This window comes from Heterodontus francisci, chromosome 30 (genome assembly GCF_036365525.1).
Source record: "Heterodontus francisci isolate sHetFra1 chromosome 30, sHetFra1.hap1, whole genome shotgun sequence".
NCBI classification, from domain to species: Eukaryota; Metazoa; Chordata; class Chondrichthyes; order Heterodontiformes; family Heterodontidae; genus Heterodontus; species Heterodontus francisci.
Window position 1 is genome coordinate 45,868,726 of NC_090400.1, and position 12,453 is coordinate 45,881,178.

The 12,453-nt window shown below is 40.7% G+C and overlaps 1 protein-coding gene across 1 annotated transcript in view; it reads left to right on the forward strand.

The window, feature by feature from the left end:
* The window catches only part of LOC137346445 (nuclear pore membrane glycoprotein 210-like), a 163,191-nt gene that overhangs the window by 66,807 nt on the left and 83,931 nt on the right, over positions 1 to 12,453 (forward strand). Inside the window, exons 27-30 of the mRNA XM_068009894.1 lie at positions 1,260 to 1,481; positions 3,562 to 3,735; positions 4,608 to 4,800; positions 7,336 to 7,439. Coding sequence (XP_067865995.1) covers positions 1,260 to 1,481; positions 3,562 to 3,735; positions 4,608 to 4,800; positions 7,336 to 7,439 — 693 coding nt within the window. The remainder of the gene's footprint in view (positions 1 to 1,259; positions 1,482 to 3,561; positions 3,736 to 4,607; positions 4,801 to 7,335; positions 7,440 to 12,453) is intronic.

The following is a 12,453-nucleotide window of genomic DNA, read 5'->3' on the forward strand; positions in this document are numbered from 1 at the left end:
CAAGTAAATTTGTTTATTATTAACATCTATGCTATAAATTCCATTGTCATGCAGGAGGGGGGTTTATTTATTATCCTTCCATCTATGGTATGGGAGAGGGGCTGTATTAGTCTTACCATTAAACACAACGCCAAAATACTTCTATGATACTTAACTTAGCCATGAAAAAATAACATATAGGTCCCCAGTAGTTCAGCTAAATGGCAATGATTAGTCAGCTGTACAGACCAGAATGGTCTGTGCTGTTAGCTGTTCTCAACCAAGAGACACTACAGTTAGGGAAAATCATCCAGGGCTTCCAATCCCAGTATCCCCTTTGGTCCAGTAGTCTGCCAATTCTAACTGGGATTATAAAGAATAACCACATCGGCAAAGTACCAAAGGGTAACTGGTGCATCTGAAACTGTATCCGGCAAGGAGTCAATGGCTTCAGTAGAGAATGAAGGAAGGATAGACAATTGAGAAAAACGAGAAAAATGTGTTTTTATAACAGGGAAATTAACTCTGCAGGATTTGTATGGGGAAGGGGACAACTCTGCATGATATGTGTCGGGAAGAGGGTAAGGGGTCAACACTGTACGATTTGTATGGGGAAGATGGGAAGGGGTATAAAAAAAAGGGTGGCGCAGTGGTTAGCACCGCAGCCTCACAGCTCCAGGGACACGGGTTCAATTCTGGGTACTGCCTGTGCAGAGTTTGCAAGTTCTCCCTGTGACCACGTGGGTTTTCACCGGGTGCTCCGGTTTCCTCCCACCGCCAAAGACTTGCAGGTGTTAGGTAAATTGGCCATTGTAAATTGCACCTAGTGTAGGTAGGTGGTAGGGAATATGGGATTACTGTAGGGTTAGTCTAAATGGGTGGTTCTTGGTCGGCACAGACTCGGTGGGCCGAAGGGCCTGTTTCAGTGCTGTATCTCTAAATAAAATAAATTGTTTTATTACTTCTTAACCTGCTGTTTGTTGCAACAGAGGGTAATGCTTGGATAGCCAAAATGTTGTCTGTTAACCAGAAAATCAGCCCTCCATTGTTGCTTACCCCAGTGATGCTGTTTATTGTGACAGTTCGGCGGTATGATTTTCAAAATTTATTTCTACAATGTGTGCCAAATGCTACTTCAGGCAAATCATATGACGCAATTTTAGAAATTATTTTGATAAAGATTCTACTAACAAGAACAGTGAGTCTGTTTTTATTAATACTTTAGATTTCATCCAAAGAGAATAGTTCAAGGATGTTTACTATTCTGCTCCTAATGCCAGGCTATTGATCCAGTTGCTGTTGCTATAGTCGCATTGACTTCTTCAAAAGAAATGCTGTTCGAAGGAGGTCCTCGACCTTGGGTATTGGAGCCATCAGGATTCTTCACAGATTTGAGTGGTGAAAAGGGGGAAGCAATAATCATCAAACAACAACGAGCCCCATTGGTAAAAAAGAAAAATCACCATGGGTTTAGAGTTATTTGTGTAACTTTAGGAGAGCAGGTAAGTCGTTTTGCAGGAGTGGTGTAAAATCCGGTTTTCCAGTATTATTGAATGAATCTTACCAACGCAAGAACTTAGATTGTCAAATAAAAATTGAACCTCATAATTTTACAAACAAAGCTGTTGGTCATGCTAATTTCTAAATTTGACATACAAAGAAACATTGAGAGTTTGTACATGTTGATCACGTGGTGCTTGTGGGAGAATAATTGTGCATCACGTTTGTTGCCAGAGTGTGCGTGCACTGAGGGCCACGTACATTTATGATTTAAGGGAGTTCATTTGTTTATAAGGGGTTAATTTGGTAGTTGAACAAATAACCTTTCCTGTCTCTGGAAGACTTTCGATCCTCCATTGGTATGTTTAGAGGTGGTATTGATGTTTTGCACAAGCTTCCATATTGCCTGCCATTCCCTAATCCTCAACAAAACATGGATTAATGTAATGCTCTTCACATAAAAGAACGTAAGTGTTTCGAAAAGTGATGAAGTAGAAACCAAGTAAGAGAAATCCAGTGGGGAGAAATTGCCTTGAGGAAAATTTTAAGTCTTGCTTGATTTAGTGTTGAACAGGCAGTCAGAAAGTATAACAGCCCTGATATCAGTGGACATGGCAGAGTTGTTTTGAATGTCATCAGCATCCATATGGAAGGTGACATGGTACTGTGCTGAGCAGTGGCATGTATGTGATCAACAGGATGGGACCAAGTATGGAGAACTAGGGCACAGTGTAGAAGATATATGAAGGCAGAAACATTTTGATGTTTTGTGGCTTTGTTGGGACAAATAGGACCAAGAAATGGACCACAGGAAATAAGCAGTGGATGAGAACAGACTGATCAGTGGGATCAAAGGCAACAAAAAAAGGTCATGTAAGGAACAAGGGGCACTGAATCACAGTCATTGTCACACAGGATGTTAGTGTCGACCTTGACTTTGGCAGTACGGTGTTGAAAGTAAGGTGACAATGTATTGAAGGGAATCAAACAGCTGGTGATGAAAGAAGTGAACGTGTTGTTGCCACCCATTTGCATGTTGAAGAATTGTGGGGAGAAAAAGAAACTAGGAGATGAGTGGCAATTATAGAAATTAGACTGGTTATGGGTAAGCTTTATACGAAGGAGGTTATGTTATGGTTTTGAAATGGGTGAAGATAATGGCATAGGATAGGAAAAAACATGAGCCATCAAGAAGATAATAGTGTTGAGAGGGGGTGAGGTTGAGGGAGTAGATGGTGGGCTTCATGGAAAAGGTTAATAATTTGGAACATACGAGTTAGGCCACTTGGCCCCTTGAGCCTGCTCCACCATTCAACCAGATCATAGCTGTTCTGATTGTAACCTCGACTGCACATTCCTGCCTACCCCCGATAACCTTTCAGCCCCTTGCTTATCTACCTCTGCCTTAAAAATATTCCAAGATTCTGCTTCCACCACCTTTTGAGGAAGAGAGTAGTGAAGACTCACGACCCTTTGAGAGAAAACATTTCTTCAATGGAGCTAGTTCTTGTTCTGTTCTCAACCCAAAACATATTCTTGTCTTTTGCCTTTCAGATACTATCAGACCTTCAGTATATTTCCAGCATTCTCTATTTATTGTGAACCCAGTTATGATCCTTACAGCTTCCTGGTCCACTGTTCAGAATGGTTGATGCAGAGGCATGATCAGCATGCATATAGAAGCTTGCCTGGCTATACTTCCTCCAGCAGTTATCTGGCAGGGAATGGTGGTATTTTGTAGTTTATGTGGAGTATAGTGTATTTTTTATTTGATCTTGTATTGGCCCTTGCTTATTTAGTTGGGATTTCTGTTTCCATTTGTTTCATTCTTCACCCTTCCTTACAACTTGTGAATGCAACAGTTCAAAGTTTTGTTTTAAAGATAAACTGGAACTGCAGTTCAATCAACTTTTCAGCTTTGAGCTTTTTATAGACCATAGAAAGACGCTAACCCCTTTGTTTCCTGGGTCATTTTTGCTGGATAAAGTGAATACATTTATAGTGTAGACTATTTTTTCAAAATTAAAAATAAATCCCGAGCATAATTGGTCTCTGAATATTGTCATTTCAATCTTTTCTCAGTTTTTGACATTTAAAGTTGGTAATCAGCCAAGCTTACTGAACCGCTATCCAGCCATTGAGCCTATTAAAGTGAAGTTTGTCTGTGCTGTGCCTACTAGTGTCACTTTGGCTCCTGTTTACAAGTCGCGTGAACTTGGTCTTCCGTGCCCTCTGTTACAGCACAACAAACAGTTGGTAAGATTCAACAGAATTTTGTTTATATAATTCAAATATATTTGGTGGCGAAAAACAATGATCTAAAATAAAACACAAGCCTTTATAACCAACACAATGGAAAGGAAAGTTTTCAGGCAAACAATTTAAATTTAAATCTATTACTGTATTGCAAAGAATTTGCAGCCCAAAACAGGCCCGACTGTTCTATATATCTTTATATTTTGAAAATATATTGGATTATTGTATAAATTGATTTCAGGAAAGTTGCAGTTAGTGCAGTTTTGATTGTTTTCAACCTGAAATTATGGTAGGAAAATAGAAAAACTTTAAGGAAAACATTGTACAGTTTATGACTCGGCTTTACTGTTTAACTGAAATTGCCAAAGGTTTTGTTTCAATGTTCTCATTTTCATGTCAGCATTACTTCACTTAATTTCCATTCACTGCAGTAGGAATTCAAAGCGATTGAAGCTTCACTACTCAGAATTATTATGCTGTACTGCCAAAAATTCAGTAGTTTTAATTCAGCAGCTGTATTTTTTATTTAACAGCATGCAATGCTGCCACAACATTTGCATACAATGACTTTTTAAGTATTGTACATTTATTAGTAAAATTAGGAAATTACTTTGTGATCAATCAAAAAGGCTATCTAAGTAGATTCACAGAAATCAAGAATTGTTGATTATATAGTTTTACAAAACTGCCAAGAGGTTTTATTCTGTCCAATATTTTAGCTTTACGATTTCTTACAATTGTAAGAAATGTATTTCTTTAACTCTTAGAGACATTCTAGATAATCAACTTTAATACTGTTCATTTCAAAAATACATTAAACTACTGTAACTCTTTCTTTATATTTATTTTTGTGGGGTTTTTTGTTTGATTAGGTACCCGTTTCTTACTGCAGGAACACCATTTTGGAGCTGACAGCATATGATCAATATGGACGGAAATTTGATAACTTTACCTCACTGCAAATTAACTGGAAATCATCCAACATATCTCTGGGCAGTTTTCATCCAACGATACAAATGGAAATGTTCTTAAGAGATGATGGGAGTGGACAGAAGAGGTTACATGGTGATGTATACTGAATACAAATACCCTAAAATATAAAAATAATGTGAAAGATTGTAGTGGGATACCAGAGTGCCTATGGACACCACTGTGTCAAACAATGAGTTGCATTGTGTCAGCCACTGAGTTGGAAGTAGGGTGGGACTTACAGCAAATAGTCTATTTTACAGCAAACAAAGTCTATTTACTCAGCAAACAGAGTCTGTTTAAGTAGAGAACTACAGAAAACAGTCAACAGAGTCTATTGAAAAACAGTCTACGAAGTACAGCAGACAGATTTCGTGACTTAAACTGTAGCAACATCACCTGATAAAAGCAGGCAGATTTTCTCTAGCAAAGTGCAGTGAGTGGAGGATAGTTGCAAATTGATTATTTCTCCTACAAAATGCAGTGAGTAAAGGACAGCTGCATAAAATGTAATCTCCTATAATCTCTTTAGTGAGGCACATTCTTTTCATATAGAGATCATAACAGAAATCTTTGTGAGATCTGCATGGACTGTAAGTTCTTGTTGTGGGGCAGAGCTTTTTAAATACTGACTCACTCTCATTTCCTCCATTCTGTATAGTTTCTGCTCCTAGTCTGTTAAAATAGAGAACAAGAGAATGTCCATTGGAAACACTGTAAATTTAATGGAGCATTTTTGGTTGTAGAGAAAAAGCTTCCAATGGTATCACAGGTCTTTGGGCTGTCAGAAGGAAGGTCAACACTGTTGAGGCACAAAGCGAGGAAAAATATTCAAAAAGCTCACTTGTAACTCCAAAAATCACATTTTATAGCTTCAGGTTACAGGCTCTAATCTAAAGCATTTTTACCAGCATCAGCTAATGCTGGCAAGAGGCATGCCTCTTACTTTGTCATGAATTACCCTTGGAACATTGGGACTGCAAATCACACAGGTATTAGAACCTCTTTCATTTGAATATATTCTGAAGAGATCTCAGTCTCATTAGCACACTGTCAGAAGGCCTCGGATCCACACGGAAATGGCAGTTTGGCTATTATAGGACTGAAGCAGAATCTGTATCCAGTTACAGGCTTTATTGGGTATAAACACCATTCCAGGACCAAAGAACTGCAAGAGGTGGTGTGCTAATTCATTGGGCCAAATTTTGGAAGGCCTCTGAAGGGAGGAACAGAGGCAGATGGGCCCAAAATTTCCCACTGATGGCAGGTGTCCCAGTTTGCCGGCATGTTCTCACCCCGGGGCTATTTCCGAAGAGGCTGGTTGGTGGCAGGGGAGGTGATGGGGAGGCGGGTGTCCGCCTGCAAGCAGCAAGTAGCCAATTATGCCCCTTAAAGAGCCTATTAAGGCCAATGGCGACTAGAATTTTCCAGTTGGTAGTCGGGCCCCCTGCAGAGGCCATATCCCGGTTGATGACTAGAGGTGGCCTACCCGCTGATGGGGTCAGCACTCCATCTAACATTTTTAACGCACTCTTCTTCGCATCCCCACCTCCCACCCTCAGTGCCACACAACAGACTTGTGAGCAAACTTGCAGCTTATGGAATAAAAGGGATAGTAGCAATGGATACGAAATTGGCTGAGTGACAGGAAACAAAGAGTAGTGGCTAATGGATGTTTTTCGGGCTAAAGGAAGGTTTGTCATGGAGTTCCCCAGGGTTCAGTGTTGGGACCCTTGCTTTTCTTGATGTATATTAATGACCTAGACCTTGGTGTACAGGTCACAATTTCAAAGTTTGCAGATGATACAAAACTTGGAAGCATTGTGAACTGTGAGGAGGATATTGTAGAACTTCAAAAGGACATAAACAAGTTGGTAGAATGGGCAGAGAGGTGGCAGATGATGTTCAATGCAGAGAAATGTGAAGTGATGCATTTTGGTAGGAAGAACATGGCGAGACAATAGAGAATAAAGGGTACGATTCTAAAGGGGGCGCAGGAGCAGAGGGACCTAGGTGTATATGTGCTTAAGTGAAAAGATTCACGGGAATGGTGCCAGGGATGAGGAATTTCAGTTATGAAGATAGATTGGGGAAGTTAGGACTGTTTTCTTTGGAGAAGGCAAGGCCGAGAGGTGATTTGCTAGAGATATTCAAAATCATGAGGGGTCTGGTCAGAGTAAATAGAGAGAAACTGTTCCCACTCATGAAAGAATAAAGAACGAGAGGGCACAGATTTAAAGTATTTGGTAAGAGAAGCAAAAGTGACACAAGGAAAAACTTTTTCACGCAGCGAGTGGTTAAAGTCTAGAATGCGCTGCCTGAGAACTCGGTGGAGGCAGGTTCAATTGAAGCATTCAAAAGGGAATTAGACAGTTACATGAAAAGGAAGAATGTGCAGGGTCATGGCGAGAAGGCAGGGGAATAGAACTGAGGGAAGTGCTCTTTCAGTGAGCCAGTGTGGACACGATGAGCTGAATGGCCTCCTGCACTGTAACAATTCTGTTATACTGTTGAAAAAAATATCAAAAGTTGTAGATGTTTATTATAATCATTTTCCAAAGATTCTCAGCCCAAACTAAGTGTGCATATTATATTCAAAGATTTACCATAGTAAATCTTTTTGACCAACAGGTCATCGGATGGTTATAGTTTACAAGAGGAAAGGAACAGTGTCCATTTCAGTATATTTGGTTGGTTATCAAAAGACTGTTGCTGACATGACCCAGAACACTATTGTAAGTTAATGATAAAGTAATTTTGAACTATGTTAATCCAGTGGTGCATTTCAATATCTGAATAATATACATTTTTAAAAATTATTTCCAGTCAAATGGTAGGGTAAAACCAGTGTTTTTTTGGGGGGTCAATCCTGTCATAGATATATCAGAAGAATTTGAAAAGAGTGTTTCTCTGCTGGTACTAAATTGTACTTTCACAGTGGGAATCCATATCACTATGTGAACTTGAGTAGTTTTGAAAATTTTAATGTATGTCTTTGACTATAAAACTTGACAATTCTTTTAAAATTACGTTGCCTAATTAATGTAGAGTTCTGCACTTCTATTCACTATCTAGTAACCTCTGCTGGAAGTATACATCACATTAGGGGAGAACAAGCTAGGGTGTGATGCTCCTTTCAAACAAATAGTCTACTTATTGTCACAATTCACGCATTGTTAATGATTATTTGAGCAAGGTGCTGGAGGGCAACTGACAACCACATCACTGTACTCCAGCAAGATAGTGGGGAGAGAATAAAATCAGTAAGAAAAAATGTCATAGAGAAAATGTTAGAAACTATTACTAAAGATGTGATAGCAGGGCACTTAGAAAAACTCAAGATAATAGGACAGAGTCAGATTGGTTTTGTGAAAGGGAAATTATGTTTAACCAATTTATTGTGGTTCTTTGAAGAAGCAACCTGTGCTGTGGATAAAGGGGAACCCGGTGGATGCACTGTACTTAGATTTCCAGACGGTATTTGATAAGGTGCCACATCAAAGGTTATTGCAGCAAATAAAAGCTCATTACGTAGGGGGTAACATGGATAGAAGATTGGTTAGCTAACAGGAAAGAGAGAGTGGGCATAAATGGGTCATTTTCTGGTTGGCAAGATGTAACAAGTGGTGTGCCACAGGGATCAGTGCTGGGGCCTCAACGTTTTACAATTTTAGAAATGACTTGGATAAAGGGACTGAAGGTATGGTTGCTAAATTTGCTGATGACACAAAGATGGGTAGGAAAGTAAACTGTGAAGAAGACATTTAAGGAGGCTACAAAGGAATATAGATAGGTTAAGTGAGTGGGCAAAGATCTGGTAAATGGAGTATAATGTGGGAAAATGTGAAATTGTCCATTTTGGCAGGAAGAATAAAAAAGAAGCATATTATCTAAATGGTGAGAGATTGCAGAGGGATCTGGGTGTCCTAGTGCATGAATCGCAAAAGGTTAATATGCAGATACAGCAAGTAATTGAAAAGGCTAATAGAATATTATTGTTTATTGCAAGGGGAATTGAATTCCAAAGTAGGGAATTTATGCTCCAGCTATACAGGGCATTGGTGAGCTAATTGGTGAGCCACTATTTAAAAAGGGAGGTAGAGAGAAAGCAGGGAATTATAGACCAGTCAGCCTGACGTCGGTAGTGGGGAAAATTCTAGAGTCCATTATCAAAGATTTTATAGCAGAGCACTTGGAGAACAGCGGTAGAACATAGAACAGAAAAGTACAGGCCCTTCGACCCACGATGTTGTGCCGAACCTTTAACCTACTCTAAGATCAAACTACCTACATACCCTTCATTCTACTATCATCCATGTACCTATCCAAGAGTCGCTTAAATGTCCCTAATGTATCTGCTTCTGCTACCACCGCTGGCAGTGCATTCCACGCACCCACCACTCTCTGTGTAAAGAACCTACCTCTGACATCTCCCCTAAACCTTCCTCCAATTACCTTAAAATTATGCCCCCTGGTGATAGCCCTTTCCGCCCTGGGGAAAAAGTCTCTGGCTATCCACTCTATCTATGCCTCTCATCATCTTGTACCCCTCTATCAAGTCACCTCTCATCCTTCTTCGTTCCAATGAGAAAAGCCCTAGCACCCTCAACCTTTCTTCGTAAGACATGCCCTCCAGTCCAGGCAGCATCCTGGTAAATCTCTGCACCTTCTCTAAAGCTTCCACATCCTTCCTATAATGAGGCGACCAGAACTGAACACAATATTCCAAGTGTGGTCTAACCAGGGCATTATAGAGGTAGAATTGGACAGAGTCAGCATGGATTTACGAAAGGAAAATCATGCTTGACAAATCTACTAGAATTCTTCGAGGATGTAACTAGTAGAGTTGATGAGGGGGAGCCAGTGGATGTGGTTTATTTGGACTTTAAGAAGGCTTTCGACAAAGTCCCACATAAGAGATTAGCATGTAAAATAAAAGCGCTTGGGATTGGGGGTAGTGTATTGCGATGGATAGAAAATTGGTTGGCAGACAGGAAACAAAAAGTAGGGATAAATGGGTCTTTTTCCGAATGGCAGGCAGTGACTAGTGGGGTACCGCAGGGATCGGTGCTAGGAACCCAGCTATTCGCAACATACTTTAATGATTTAGATGAGGGAACTAAATGTAATATCTCCAAATTTGTAGATGACCCAAAACTGGGTGGGAGGGTGAGTTGCAGATCTCAAGCTCAAGGCAGCAGTGGCAAGGTGAGAGAGGGACAGGGGACCTGGAGTTACCACCAGGTCCTCTACCCTCTCAGGTCTGCAGGGAGGCACACGTTTGCCATGCAAGGGAGGAGGAGTGGCTGCCCACTGCTGCTGGAGGCTCCTCCCAGGCTGCACCTGGCACGGCCAGCAGTACCTCTGCTTTTCTGCCAGTGATGCCAGGGCTGCTGTCATCCCTGACGACAGAGGATGCTACTGCTTCTATGCAGGAGGCCCAGGGATAAGGCAACGAGAGGACCAGTGCCGAGGTCATCCCTAGCCAATGAGCAGCAAGGTCAGCAGCCTGCCTGCACCTCAGCTGACAGCACAAGGGGAGCACCTCGTAGAAGTGCATGCAAACGAATCGTATAACTAAGGTTTTAGATAAGGCTTTAAACTAAATAGTGGGAGGGGAGGGTTCAATTGAAAGGAAGTTTAAAAAGTCGAAAAGTAACGAGAGAGCAGAGGTGAAGGGTAGTGAAGGAGCATACATTAATCAGAGAGTGACAGGAAGGGACAGAGAATACAAGTATAAGAGTACAGCAGAAATTAGAACCAGAGTAGGTATAAATGGTAAAAAGTCAAAGCTTATGGCTCTTTATCTGAATGCATGTAGCATTTGTAACAAGATAGATGAGCTGACGGCACAGATTGAAATAAATGAATATCATTTGATAGCTATCATTGAGACGTGGTTGCAGGATGACCAGGACTGGAATCTTAATGTTCAAAGATATTCGACGTTCCGGAAGAATAGGCAGAAAGGAAAAGGAGGTGGGGTAGCTTTGTTATTAAAGGAAGGGAAGGGATCAGTGCAGTTGTGAGTAATGATATAGGTGTAATAGATCGTGATGTAGAATCAGTTAGGGTGGAAATAAGGAATAGCAAGGGAAGGACATTACAGGTGGGAGTGCTTTATAGGCCCCCGAAGCGTTGCCTCTCTGTAGGACAAGATATTAATCAGGAAATAATGGAGGCGTGTAATAAGGGCATTGCAATTATCATGGGTCATTCTAATCTGCATATAGACTGGACAAATCAAATTGGCAAGGGTAGCGTGGAAGACAAATTTGTAGAGTGCCTCAGGGATTGTTACTTAGAGGAATAAGTTGCAGAACCTACCAGGGAACAGGCTGTTTTAGATTTGGTATTGTGTAATGAGGTAGGATTAATAAGAGATCTCGGTTAAGGATCCTTTAGGGGGAAGCGATCATAACGTGGTAGAATTTCAAATTCAGTTTGAGGGTGAGCAACTCTGGTCTCAAACGAGTGTCTTCAACTTAAACTAGGGCGATTACAGAGGTATGAAGAAAGTGTTGTCTAAAGCAGGCTGGGAAGTTAGACTACAGGGGATGTCAGTAGATGAGCAGTGGTAGACTTTTAAGCAGATATTTCATAACACTCAGCAAACATTTATTCCGGTCAGAAGGAAGGACTCAGAGAACAATGAACCACCTGTGGATAACAAGGGAAGTTGGGGAGAGTATCAAATCAAAAACAAAGGCGAACAATGCGGCAAAAACCAGTGGTAGGCCAGAGGATTGGGAATTTTTTAGAAACCAGCAGCGCATGACTAAAAAAACGAATAAAGAGGGAGAAAATTGATTGAGAGTAATTTGGCAAGAAATATAAAAACAAACAGTAAGAGCTTCTATGGGTATATTAAAAGGAAGAGAGTAGCTAAAGTAAGTGTGGAACCCTTGGAGGATGAGACTGGGGAATTAATAACCGGGAAAAGGGAAATGGCAGATAATTTAAACCAATATTTTGCATTGGTCTTCACGGTAGAGGGCACTATAAACATTCCAACAATAATAGATGAACAGGGTGTAAATGAGAGGGAGAAACTTGTAACAATCTCTATCACGAGGGAAAAGGTGCTGAACAACTGATGGGACTAAAGGCAGACAAGTCGCCAGGACCTGATGGCCTGCATCCAAGGGTTTTAAAAGAAGTGGCTGCAGAGATAGTGGAGGCATTGGTCATAATATACCAAAACTCTTTGGATTCTGGTGGGGTACCAGTGGATTGGAAAATTGCTAACGTGACACCCCTATTCAAGAAAAGAGGGAAACAGAAAGCAGGAAACTACAGACCAGTTAGCTTAACATCAGTCATTGGGAAAATGCTAGAGTCCATTATTAAGGAAGAAATAGCAGGACATTTAGAAAAACATAATGCAATCAAACAGAGTCAACATGGTTTAATGAAAGGGAAATCATGTTTGACAAATCTGATGGAGTTCTTTGAGGATATAACCAGCAGAGTGGATAAAGGGGAACCAGTAGATGTAGTGTATTTGGATTTTCAGAAGGCGTTTGATAAGGTGCACGTAAAAGGTTATTGCACAAAATAAGAGCTCAGGGTATTGGGGTAATGTGTTGACATGGATTGAGGACTGGCTAACACACAGAAGGCAGAGAGTCAGGATCGATGGGTCTTTTTCAGGTTGGAAAGCTGTTACTAGTGGGGTGCCACAATGATCAGTCCTAGGGCCTCAACTATTTACTATCTATATTAATGACTTAGAGGAAGAGACAGAGT